The following is a 12,543-nucleotide window of genomic DNA, read 5'->3' as shown; positions in this document are numbered from 1 at the left end:
ACCTGCAATAGTTCATAATGGTTTTACCTGCAATTGATGAAATGTTTCTGAAACATCGTGTAGCTCAGTATAAGCAATAGCAGGGGGTTATCTGACACAGAATACACTGCTAGGGAAAGTAATTCTTGGATATGATATCATACTAAAGCACCCCTTCTGTTAGTAGACTTTTAAGTATTTAGATATATTTAAGTCCAGTGTAAAATACTTCTTTTATGGAGCCAGATCCTGCACTCTGTGCACAGTCAAAACTTCCATGGAAATCAGTGGAAGCCTTTAAAATATAATAATAAGGACATGCCCAGGGTCACTGGCACAACATAGCTCTGCTGTGATGCTTTATGTGTGCACTCCAACTTTCTCTGTGACTTGCAAGGGGTGGAGATCAAATAAGACGAAAAATCAAGATAGAAATTGATGTGAATTCAAGATGATAGATACCCTCATTAAATAAAAATGAGGAGCATCAAACAGAGTATGGGACATAACAGTGCAATTTTTTTTGGCTAATATATATTAAATAACGCTAGCATATCTTAACTTTGTCCTGAATATTTACAATGTATTCAGTGAATTTTAAAGTGAAATTTTAAAAAAGAATCCTTGCAGTAAGTTCAACAACAATGATCATTTTGGGGAGAGCTGTAGCAATGTCTATGATGGCAGGATTTGGCTCTGCATGTTCTTTTAGCAAAAACACAGACTGTTTATATGATGTAAATTACTTTTTTAAATGTTACTAGAGCTATAAATACAATATATAATCTGTGGGTCCAGATTATACATTCAAATTTCAGGGAGAGTTTGCCTCAGTGAACCACAAGGAACTGTGCTTTATTTGCAAAATCAGCTTGACGATATTTTTGAGGAAAAAAAAAACAAAAAAAAAAAACACTAAAAAACCAAATCAAATGGAAAAAATCAGGTGTTTTGGATATAAATTTTGGGGTAACTAAAATTAAATGAAGGGGCTAATCCTTCAGCCCTTACACCTATGGGGATCCTATCCTGTCACCAGAGGACTTCCAGCAGGTCTTGCCTCAGCAGGACAGTGCCAGATTCCTGTTGACTTCACTGGGGCAACTCCAATGAGCCACCAGACCACGATTAGACCCCAACTGCCTCCTTAACTGTCGGGTTCACAGATAATTTGTTATTATCCTTATTTTTCACCAGTGTGTGTGTATTCTGCTTACGACCAAGCTTCGCTTCCAGCCGCAGGTGTCCCGCCGGGATGGTTCGGGGTGCGTGTGCGCGGGGGGCGGCGGTTCCCGCTCGCTGCTGACTGGAGCCATTGTTGATTTCGCTGTTGTAGGGCAAAGGCGCTAGGGCGGCCGATAAGGCTGTGGCCATGGTGATGAAGGAGATTCCGAGGGAGGAGTCTGCAGAAGAAAAGCCCCTCCTTACTGTGGCATCACAGGTGGGCGGAGCGCGGGGCTCTGAGGAGGCCGCGGGCGCTGCGCGAGTCCCACGCCCCACACGAGGCATCCCGCACCAGGGGCATCCCAATGCTTCACTGACGGGGGAAAGTAATGGGGGGGTTAGATGGTTCCACGTGAAAAATTAAACAGAAATGCGTTTTCCCCCCAATTTCAGTTACCAAAAGTTATTTTAAACCAACTTAAAATTACGGTTCTAATTCATGCCATCGATATTCATGCCACAAATACTCATTTGCAATTCATATATAAAAAATTCACATCAATGCATATGTAAAGTAGGAAACAGTCAGTTTACAATAGTATCATTTTCAATATCTCAGATCCCATTCCTAAGTTTTCACTGGGATTCTGTTCCTAGTCAGGATCAGAATACATGATTTGCACATCTCATTGCTTTCATTCTACAACTTCAGTCGAAGGAAGGACAAAATGTCCTCACACTAAACCTTACTCACACCTTGGAGTAGTCACCAAACATTTGGTGGTTCCATTAGTTTCTTAAAGACAGTAACTGAACACTATTGTAAATCACAGCATAGCCATCTTGTTACAAGATTGGATTTTATTCTCTTATGTTGCTCACGTACATGAATTTGTCCCCCAGGCAAGTGCATTTAGTTTACTGCTGATATTTACTGCACACAAATACTTCCTACTCATCAGGAGGTTTAATGGAAATTGCTGGAAGTTGTTTTTATGTGAGAGCCTTAAACAAAATCCACAATCCCGTTTTACTCCTTTCATGATTTAGGATAACAATGACTGTACTTTTAGAAAGTTTTAAGATGCACACACACCAGGACGTACCTCTTTTTCAGAGCATCACAGATGTGCTGCACTAATACACATTCTAGAAATACCATCTACTAATTTGGAAACCAGGCCTGGCACCGCCTCCTCAGCCCCTGTTGAACACCATATTTTGCTCATGGCGAACTCTAATGTCTATGAAGTAATTGCACAAAGGAAAAAGATGCTCCCTTTAAGGCATCATTTCTAATTTTCTATTAAGTGATTAAAAAGCAACTAGAAATCAACGTGGAATGCTGCCCCCTCTAAACCTCACGGCGCTCAAAAAAAAAAATTAAACACGCAAAAAAATTAGCATACAAAACTTCCATTGGCTTCAACAGGGACAGGTGTTCAGCCTGGGTTCATTAAATGTTTAACACACCATTTGTAGTGGCTGTCTGTCAGTCTCCTCAGCAATAGTCTATGATAAATTTATGAGTAAAATGCTTGTGTCTGTTAGTCAGTGTAATTTCTTCCACTAAACACAAATACCTACTTCCCTGCTATGCACCAAAGGGGTGCAGAAGCCAAAAGGAAGCAGAATCAAGTGAAAAAGTGAGTATTTTCCATAGCCATCTCTGCATCATGTATGTGTGATGTGCAGTTGTACGACCATGTTGCATACATCATTTGTACCCTAATTGTCTGGCTGAAGTGTTGGTTTGAGATGCTGTCTGTGTAGTGTGTCCGTGTAAACCTCTCATTCAGACCACCCATGCAAAATATCTCTCTGTTATATTGTGGTATACATTGACCATCACCATCAAAGTGTTTGTCTCTGGTCTTTACATGATGAAACAGATGGATGTGGTTGCTGCTCACAGGGTGAAACACTTCTGTTCCAAACTGGCTACAGACTTCCCAAGCCAGATTAAGTTGAGTCATGAGAATAAAGCCTGATGTTTCCAAAGTTCTCACCACCACCAAGCGCAGAGCAGGCAGGTCTATTATATTAGGAAGTAATTAAATACGTTGGGTATCCATGCTGCTCCAGCCTTACAATGAGCTAAGCAAAATCCTGAGAGTAAAGTGGAAGGATGAAGCCTAGATAGAGGAGTACTGGGTTTTCTCAAATCTCCCATTTCCAAAATCCATGATAAATGGAGCATTAATCATGTCTGACTGTGGGAGCAGATTCCACAGGAAGCGTAGTTGGAATGTGATACTCAAAGAAGAGTCTCAATCCTCTTTTTGATAGTGATAATGTACCTAAGCCCCTGAATTTGTATTTTAAATTATGTCTCTTTGCTCTCTTCCTCTGGAAAATGTTAAAAACATATCCAACACAGAACAAGACAGATAAATACTCATATATTATTGTAGTGCTCCTAGCAAAGCCCAGCTTGTAAAATATGACACTTATTTTTTATATAAATACTGAGAATTAAATTTAAATGAAGTTTCCAATTCCCAGATTGTTTTATATCATCAGATATTGTTTTGTGTCATCAGATATTGTTTTATATCATCAGATCTGGAGGCAAACATTCAAATAACATGAACGAAAAAAGTACTGCAGTGGGGCCATGGCAATATATGGCAACTGGGAATCTTAATCATCATTCCAGCAGTAATGAGTACACTACAGTAAGCAGAGGGGTATTCTTGGTAATTGAATAGGACTCCCAGCACCTATTTTTTGTGATTCTGTCTCCATTACCTTCCATAAAAGTCACTTTCTTCTCACTTATTGGTGTGAAAAAGGATTCAGTGTTTGCCAAATTTAATACTTAAACATCAACAGAGTGAGTTTTCAGCAGTTATAGGATTTTATAGAACATAACTCTATCCATGTTTCTGTCTCCCTTATCTTTTTAAAGGTAATTCAGAAGACTGGGACAAATAAAAAAACAGATTTTTTTTTTTTCATATGAATAGAACCTAGAAAATGTGAAAGAAATTTTATTGAAGGTTCAAAGATTAACTCACCACGCAGCTATGAATCAATATACTTCTAATTAAAGCAAAGAAATAAATAAGAAAAATCGTGCATAAGAACTTGATTTTAATTGTAAAATAAGATTTTTGTTTAACTTCTTCACAGCTTCTTTGCATTTGTCAGGAGGAAAAAACCTCACTTTGAAATTACTTTCTAATGAGAAATTTAAACCTAAATACCCCCTGAAGTCAAAGTTTAATTGTACAGCCATCTATGAAATTCCTAGTTTACTACAGGTCAGTGAACTTCAAAGGATCTGATTCAATAACACACTTCGATCCAGACTTGTACTTTAAAATATGATTAACTGCTTCATTGAGCAGTAAAAAAGTCCATAATTAAATGCTTTGCCAGACTGATTTTAAACAAACAAATCTCATGGTGTCACAAGTGTTTTTTGTCCCAGATTCATCACACCTAATTTAGATTACTCGTTAGAGTACACAAATTGGAAAGCTACTCATGGTAGGATTCCTGTAAACGTTACAGGAAAAAAGAAGACCTGCAGGTGGGGATTCATGTCCCTGACAATGCTGTGTATTATACAAATATACTCTGGACTAATATGGAGCAGAAATGGGAGTCCATGAAAAATTCACCAACAGGAAAAAGAAATGCAAAGTGTATCTTGAAAGCTATTCCCCACTTCTGCTTATAACCAAAATACATAGGAGCTGCCTACTTAGAATTTACAGGACCTACACAGACATTTCTCAGAGCATAGGTTTGATCTCAACCACTTATAACTTAAAAAGTTAACTTACAGAACACTTAGGGTTTAGAGTTTCAGTTGGAATTAAAAAGTTATATTATAAGAAACGTGCTGAAATCCATCCTCTCCCATGAAAAATGCAGGCTACAGCACACGTCAAAAAAAGAGATATGTTTCATGAGTACATCCCAATTAACTCCACCAGATGCTAAAGATTTTTTATAGTCTTTCTTAGAAGTATTAGTTAGTATTCAGAGTAGCAACTATTTTTTTTTAAGTGAAATTCATTTGCATGCCATTAGTTGATCTAAGCAGATTTATGTTTGCTCAAGGGCTTATGAATAAAATACTCAAACATTTCCACTGCCTGAAAGCCACTGTTTTGTTGTTTGGGTTTTCATGTGCTTTTATTTATTTATTTTATTTTATTTTGGTGGTGGTGGTATTTTTTGGGTTGGGTTTGCTTTTCTTTTTTTGCTTGCTTTGTTGGGCTTTTTGTTTTGTTCTGGGACTTTTTGTAGGTTTGTTTGGGATTTTTTGTCTCTGACAGAAGATTTTCCAAATGCTTCCATTTAATTTTATAAAGGAAACGGAGCAAAAATAGCTAATATTCAGCTCCCAATGTTGTTATGAGTTTTTCTGATGTGTGTATCAAGGAATCACTACATGAATTTTATTGCATAATCACAGATTTCCATGTAAAGTTGACTGCCCCATTTGAATTCAATCATGTTCATTCTAAGCTTCTTAGTATTAGACTTGCTCTGACTTCCAACCCACCCCGTAAATGTTTACTAAATAACATTATAACAGAATGGAGGGATGTTACAGGGAATGTAATTAGCTTCCATTCTCTTTTATAGACAACCAGAACTCACTCCATTTTCACTAAGTGAAACACATTAATGTAAAAAAAGGCAAAAATCAAGCTTTTTAATTACTGTCATTATCTAAATTTGGGCTACAATAATACACTGAACATCCCAATTTGTCTTCTGAGAACAGTGTCAATTTCCACACTGATCTTAAGAGAACTAGACCTGAGATCACATTTTTTTATTTTTTATTTTTTTAAAGGATTTGTGATAAATTCATGAGCAATATTTTCCATACATCTCAAATCTCTCTCATTAGATTTATTATAAAATTTTTGAGTAGTTTATCTGGAGACACTTCATAAATCCTACTGATAACTCTTTTTCATCTATTATTAAAGCAGGGTAAATACATGAAGAGCAAAAAAAAATGCATACTTAGCAATTCAAATATCAATTGGTTCTTTACCTCTAAGTTAAATATTGCTCAACACTTATTGCTTATAGGGCAGTATGCATAATTTCAGCACAAATATTCTCATGAGTACAATAAAATTGCCTTGACAATATGCTTAAAAGTCATAAATTGGCTGCTTGCCTAAAGTAATACAGATTTCTCTGTCACATAAATTAAATACATTTTTCCATGAAATAAGTTTTAATTTGAAATTACCATGGGAATCGGTGGTGTCATTTTTTTAATACAGTAAAAAAATTAACTATACTTTTTCATACATTGTAAAATGCCTCACTATTCCTGAAGGACAGAAAGATTGGACTTTTTTTTTTTGTGAATGATATAATATACTAGTTTAATCCTGGTTTTTACATGAAATAACAGAAGTTTTCAGAAACTTGTTGGCTCTTCATTCATGCATACCCTAAGCAAGAATATACTGCCCTGTTAAAGAGTTGCAAACCATATACTATGGTTCTAGAGTCATTGAACCTGCTGTTTTTACAGTGAAACTGTTCTACTGAATTGCAATTCACAAACAACTTACAAGTTTCAAGCTCTTCAATCTACAAAAAACATTCCAAAGCAGCCACACACACCATAACAGATCCCTACAGAGAAAGGTCATATAATAACAAGGACTTATGACTTGGTTCCTACACCTGGCCACAGTAACACATCCACAGCCTTACTGTACTTATGCTACAGAACTTCATTTGAAAAGAAAAAACACAGAAAGGACAAGAAAAATCTGTGATTTTGAAGTTATTACAGCCTACATGCAAAGATACAGAAAGGGTACAGTAAAAGACGAATTTTTTTAATGGAAAATGAAAAAAGGGCATTTTCAACACAACTGAAGATCAGTAGAAATGGCATAAGTTTTACATTAACTAAATTCTACCAGAATCTGTGCTATATTTGATGTCTTTAATTCTCCCATCTTCACAAAGAACTTGTACCTGCTGCTCAGTTCTATATGCTGTCAGTCTTCTTTATTTTCACCTAGAGAATAATGTTAAATAATTTTATAATATTTTGTAAGCAAAGATCAAAGTTGCTCAGAGAGAAGCTCTAAGAGTAGAAATGCACCACCTGCAATGTGAGGGAAGCAGCACCTCTCTAGTTTCTATCCTCTGCACCTTATTTAAGAGCATTTGAGAACTGTGTGTTCAAAGCCAAGTTTCCTCTTCAGCCAAAGTTCCCACACACAAAAAGTAATTTTAGTGAATGATAGAGAAACCAGAATCTAGCATGAAGAGTTCCCGGTAGATACTATCACAACACTTGTGCCTGCCCCCTCAGTATAGGTTTTTCCAGGACTTTCTCAACAGATTACTTTGGATTCTGTATCCTTCCTGTTCTACAAGACTATTTCAACCTGTGTTTACTCAGCTTCCACGTAAAAGTTGTTGATCCCTCAGTTAACTAGCAGGTCATTTTAGGAGTACAGACTAGGTACTTCTGTAAGAAATCATTTATTTAAAGGAACGCTCTGTAACTTCTTAGTGACTGTGTTACTTGCAAGGATCTGTAAACATCTCTGACAATGAGTTAATGTTGTCTTTGATCACTGTTGTAGAGTAGTTCTCCAGTCTAAATAGTGATATGAGGAAGAGGAGAGGCTAAAACACAAGTCACAAGGTAACACCACAAAAACAATGCATAACCAAGTGAGAGAAGATAAAGTAAAATCTTCTAACACCCAGGAGGGGGAGACACTCTGTTTTAGAAAACAGCTTCCTTTAACTTCCAAAGTGCATGGAGCGTGCAGGCACTAATGCAACAGATTTACAATAAATCACATTTTTATATGACTAGTAAAGGCCAAACTGTCAGTCACAGTCAAAATATGACAAGAGCAACTTTTCTCCTCTTTCCCCATGGCTCTGATCCAGCAGGACAGTTAAGCACATGCTTAACCTTGAGCTCTGCAGAGCACACTTAAGTGCTTTGCTGGAACCAGGCCAAAATGCAGGAGCCAGACACAACTCCCATGTTAAGTTTTCTTTAGCAGGACCAGCATGGACAGAGGGAAGGAGACTCTGAATTGAGAGATACTCAGTTTTACCTTGCAACAAAACACCATAATTTGTCAGCACTTAGAAACACAGGTAGGATGTTGCTGTGACACAGGGATCACAGCAAGAGTTGTCAGCCAACGCAACTGCTCTTTATGAGGATGTAACATACACATTACTATTTACTGACTCAGACATCAAGCACAGATTTTAAATATCTACTGGCACACGAATTTAAATATCCAGTGCAATGTCTACAGCAATCGTCTCACAGCTTCTCTGACTTCACACAAACCCTGACATCTGTTTGCATGAAGCCCCTGGGGGTGACTGGGCCTGTGTGATTTCAGGTAAGATATTGTCACCTCTGGCTCACAGGCCACTCCACACACTTCCTACTACTTTGCAACAGAGTACTGGTTATCATCTGCTGAGCTAGACTAGTCTTCAGAGAGGCAGCAACACCAGTGCTCCTTGCAAGAGGGTGCAAAGAGTTTGTCTCAGTTTTGGAGCTTCCCACGATTCCCACGGGGCCAAAGTCAGTTATACCACGTGCCACAGGAATTGATTCTCTGTTCTTATGTAAACCAAATATTTGGCTCCCACGTCAGTGTCATTGGGGCATAAATTCACACTGACAGAGAAAGAATTAGTATCACCCTGGCACAGGGATGATGCAAAAAGCTGAGTAGTGATCACACTTACTATACAAGAGCAAATAAAGTGTGTGAGGCAGTAATTTTGATTGTGAGATGTTTATAAACCTACTAGAAAAGCAAGTAAAGAAAAACATAACTCATGCAATTTGAACTTTTATCATGAGACTAGTGATTTTTTCCAGGAGCTCTCTTTCCTCCCTCTGTAAGCAGAAAATGAGGTCTTCCAGTTCTCATTCTGCCAAGACAACAATACAGGGACTCAGCTGTCAGGCCAGTACTTCCAGTTACACTCCAGAGAACAATAACCTCGGTTTCTGGTTGTGGTTCCCATTTATCAGTTTTTAGAAAGAGTCAGGTAGTGGAAACCAATTGACTTGTTTCCTCTTATCCTGGCAGTAGTTTGGGGCTTCCTAAGTTACTGCCATGAGTAATTCAATCAGCCTCAGGTGACAAAGTGGATCCAATACAAAATCCAATCCAACAAACTTAGGTAGCTAGTTACACCTAAATTTTGGGTGCCTCTTGAACCAGTCCTTCTAAGATAAGTTCCATATATAGCCAGGGGGAAAGTGAGGTGCCTTTGAGAGCCTCCTGAGGGACAACCTAAATTAGGCAGGCAGAACCTCCCTCTGGAGTTGCTTTTCTAGGCATTTTTCTCTCCCTATTGAATATGGAGGGAATCTTGGCACTTAATTTAAGAGAACTAGTTCACTATGTGCTCAAAACATAGGTGCTAATTAGCTGCCTATACCTGACTAGAACCCCCCAATTTAAAGTTGAAATAATTTATCTTAAAGGCTAGCATTATGTTATGCCCTACTAATACTTTAAAAAAAAGAAAAGAAACAAACCATCATGCTTTGTGCACTGCAAAGAGATAAAGACCAAGAATGCAGTAAGAGAGTGTATAAAATGGGATGGAAGGACTACACGTTACAGTTGCTGTTAAATAATCCTTGCTTTGAGTATATTGAAGCATTGCTTTGAATATATTGAAGCAATGTATCAAATATCACCAGATGACACTTTTGACTCTCCCAGTATCTCTCCCAAAGCACCCAGAAGCCCCACATATCTGCTTTTAGGGACAAAAAATTCCAGTAGCAATACTGGGGTGAAAAAACTGTCTTTTCCTGTTGTGCTGTTCAACAGCAGAATCAGTCCCAGAAAACTCATTCAGATTTAGGAGGAGTATTTTATACTATGGATGAGTCCCTTCAGATGTATTGATAGTAGGGAACACCACACTCCACAGATTTTAGAAATCCCTCAGTTAGAGGAGTATGTGGGCTTCTTCTTTAATTAAAATGAACTTTATAAAGAAAATTTAAATTCTTGGAGACAAGATGAGAATTTATGGCTCTCACTGGCTAAATCAGTACTCAAAAACCCACAGTTCTCCAGGCTGAGTCTGTATTGCTTGATGTGTGTACAGATATTGTGCACATAAATCCAGTGCGGCAACGTCTGCCCAGCTCCTGTTCCCAGCACCACTTCCTCCAGCACCTGGCAACGTTGGAAGACTTTCTGAATTTCACTTTACTTCCCTCATCTGCAACGCAGAGATAATACTTTTCAGCTCTGCAGTGGTGCCAAACTTGATTCATGAATGTTTTGAAGCATTCTGTGATTCTCACCCGAAAGGTGCTCAAGAACCATAAATTATTAGTTTAATATAGATCATAGTTTTCATCTCATGAATCTTTTATAGCACTACTCGAAATTCATGCCTGATAAAACTCTAATAACTTGAGCAAAGTTAAACTAGGGATAAATTTGGTACAATATATGAGGTAGCAAAATGAAATTCCAAGTGTGAGACCAAGGACTTAACAAGTGGTATTGATTACAGAGTAATGCCAGAAACCTACCCCACTGCCCACTTACCTACAGAAAAAATATCAGCTCATGACATTCTAACTTATTAAGATCTTAATTCATCATTAAATGTCTACCTCACAACAAAATAGTATTTTTCTAATTTGTTCTATTGCTGTACATGCGTAGTTTGTATTTATTGAGATTTAGTAGACATGATCACGTACTTGCTATCTGTTTTGACCCAAATGTCTCAGTTGAAAACAGATTATTTTTCATGGGAATAAGCCCTTTAATAAGACACTCGTACAGCTTCTAGTCCTCAGTCGTGGGAGCACAGGACGCAGGACTAGGAGGGATCCTCTGGGTCATGGTCCACTTCTCGAAAGCAATCACATCATAAAGAGTTATGTACAAGGCTTGGCAAAAGCCACTTTGTCCCTCTACCCTAAAAAAAATATTGTTCATATGGTTCACTGCTGTGATAGGTTCTTTTAATTCCCAGACCAGATCTACTCACGGTTGGTTTAGAACTCTTTGTTATCATTCCAGCCTTTCTCTATAGCTGAAATAACTTTCCTCCTCCAATGTCATCTAACCACTCTCCCTTTATGTATACATGAAGAATAACTATACACCTACTCAATCTTCATTTTGTTAGCCTAAACAAGTCCAACTTTTTTAGTCACATCTAAAATGTGGGGTTTATTCTGCTGATCATTTGGGTGGCCCGTGTCTGATGAATTTAGTGTATTTGTTCACAAAGTCAGAGTCAGAGAAGAGGAACTTATTTGTTTTATAACTAAATAAAAATACTGTAAATGTAGCAGAAAGAAGACACACGTTAGTAAAAATTAAATCTTGTTGTTTGCTGGTGAAGCTGATATTACCACCAATCTTCTTTCAGTTTGTTGGTAGAATTTTATCAAGGGTTTTGAACAATCCACTGCTGGTATCAAACTAATGAATGCCTGTTGCTTAGCAGGTCTTCCTCTTACAACCACTGTAATAACGAAATTTCTAAGGACATGATAACCATCTTTGAAAATAAAAAAATTATTTATCAAACTTCATACTTCAGTTGGATCTTGGAAAAATTTGGATCTTTATTGATTCTTGTCTCCTTCCCTGCCACAACACTGATTCTTATTATTATTGCTGGTCTTCCCAGAGTTTATCCTCTTATGTCCACAACAAGGTTTGGGCAATAAATTGCCTTTTCATCTGGTCTTAAGATTTTCTATTTTTCACTTCTGCAGTGAGTGATCTTGGGTGCTTTCGAGTTAGAACCCCCCATGATTAAGTCACTGGTGAGGTGCATCTGCAGTCTGGGTTTAGCACATGTAGATGTAGAGTTTGGGACAGCATCATTGCCAGATTTCTAAATGAAGTGCCCATATTTGCAGGTTGTGCTGCCCACAGTTGGGCAGGCAATCACTCACCTGTCTCTTATGGCACTCATGTAAATTGAATCTAAGCTTAGAGGTAATCCTGAGCTCAATGTCAGTAATTAACAAACATGAGGATGAGTAAATACCTTTTTTTGCCAGTTTTAGTCCATCCTAAATTTTGAAATTCAAATATATCTAAGAGAAAATTCCGAAAATTCGACAGTGTAAAGGAAATGAGAAGAGGATAGCAAGAAGGAGAGAGGAGAGGGAAGAATAAACCTGAAAGTGCTCCAGGCAAAAGCAACAGAGGGAAAACATATTTCCACATTATTAAGATGCAGTAAATGCAGGACACACCATCAGGCATCCCTCCAACTCAGCTTAGGTCTTGATCCTCCAGTCAGAGATAGATGGAAAAGAGAAGACTTTTATTTCTGAGACTTTTACCATTTTTTCTATTTAATTCCTAGTACATTAAATAGCTTGTAATGCAGAGA

The 12,543-nt window shown here is 37.7% G+C and overlaps 1 protein-coding gene across 4 annotated transcripts in view; it reads left to right on the top strand.

Annotated features, from left to right (window-relative positions):
- PEX5L (peroxisomal biogenesis factor 5 like) overlaps positions 1–12,543 on the top strand; it is a 106,607-nt gene that overhangs the window by 63,847 nt on the left and 30,217 nt on the right. For 2 of the 4 annotated variants that reach the window (XM_032697729.1, XM_032697732.1), the window contains 2 exons: positions 1,316–1,420; positions 2,751–2,789. The exons of 1 other annotated variant lie outside the window; for it this stretch is intronic. In XM_032697729.1, the coding sequence (XP_032553620.1) occupies positions 1,316–1,420; positions 2,751–2,789 (144 nt within the window). The remainder of the gene's footprint in view (positions 1–1,315; positions 1,421–2,750; positions 2,790–12,543) is intronic. One more of the 4 variants, XM_032697730.1, reaches the window with a different exon arrangement.

This window comes from Chiroxiphia lanceolata, chromosome 10 (genome assembly GCF_009829145.1).
Source record: "Chiroxiphia lanceolata isolate bChiLan1 chromosome 10, bChiLan1.pri, whole genome shotgun sequence".
In the NCBI taxonomy this organism is placed as follows: Eukaryota; Metazoa; Chordata; class Aves; order Passeriformes; family Pipridae; genus Chiroxiphia; species Chiroxiphia lanceolata.
The sequence above is the reverse complement of the archived record's forward strand: the minus strand, read 5'-3'. Positions and strand labels throughout refer to the sequence as shown.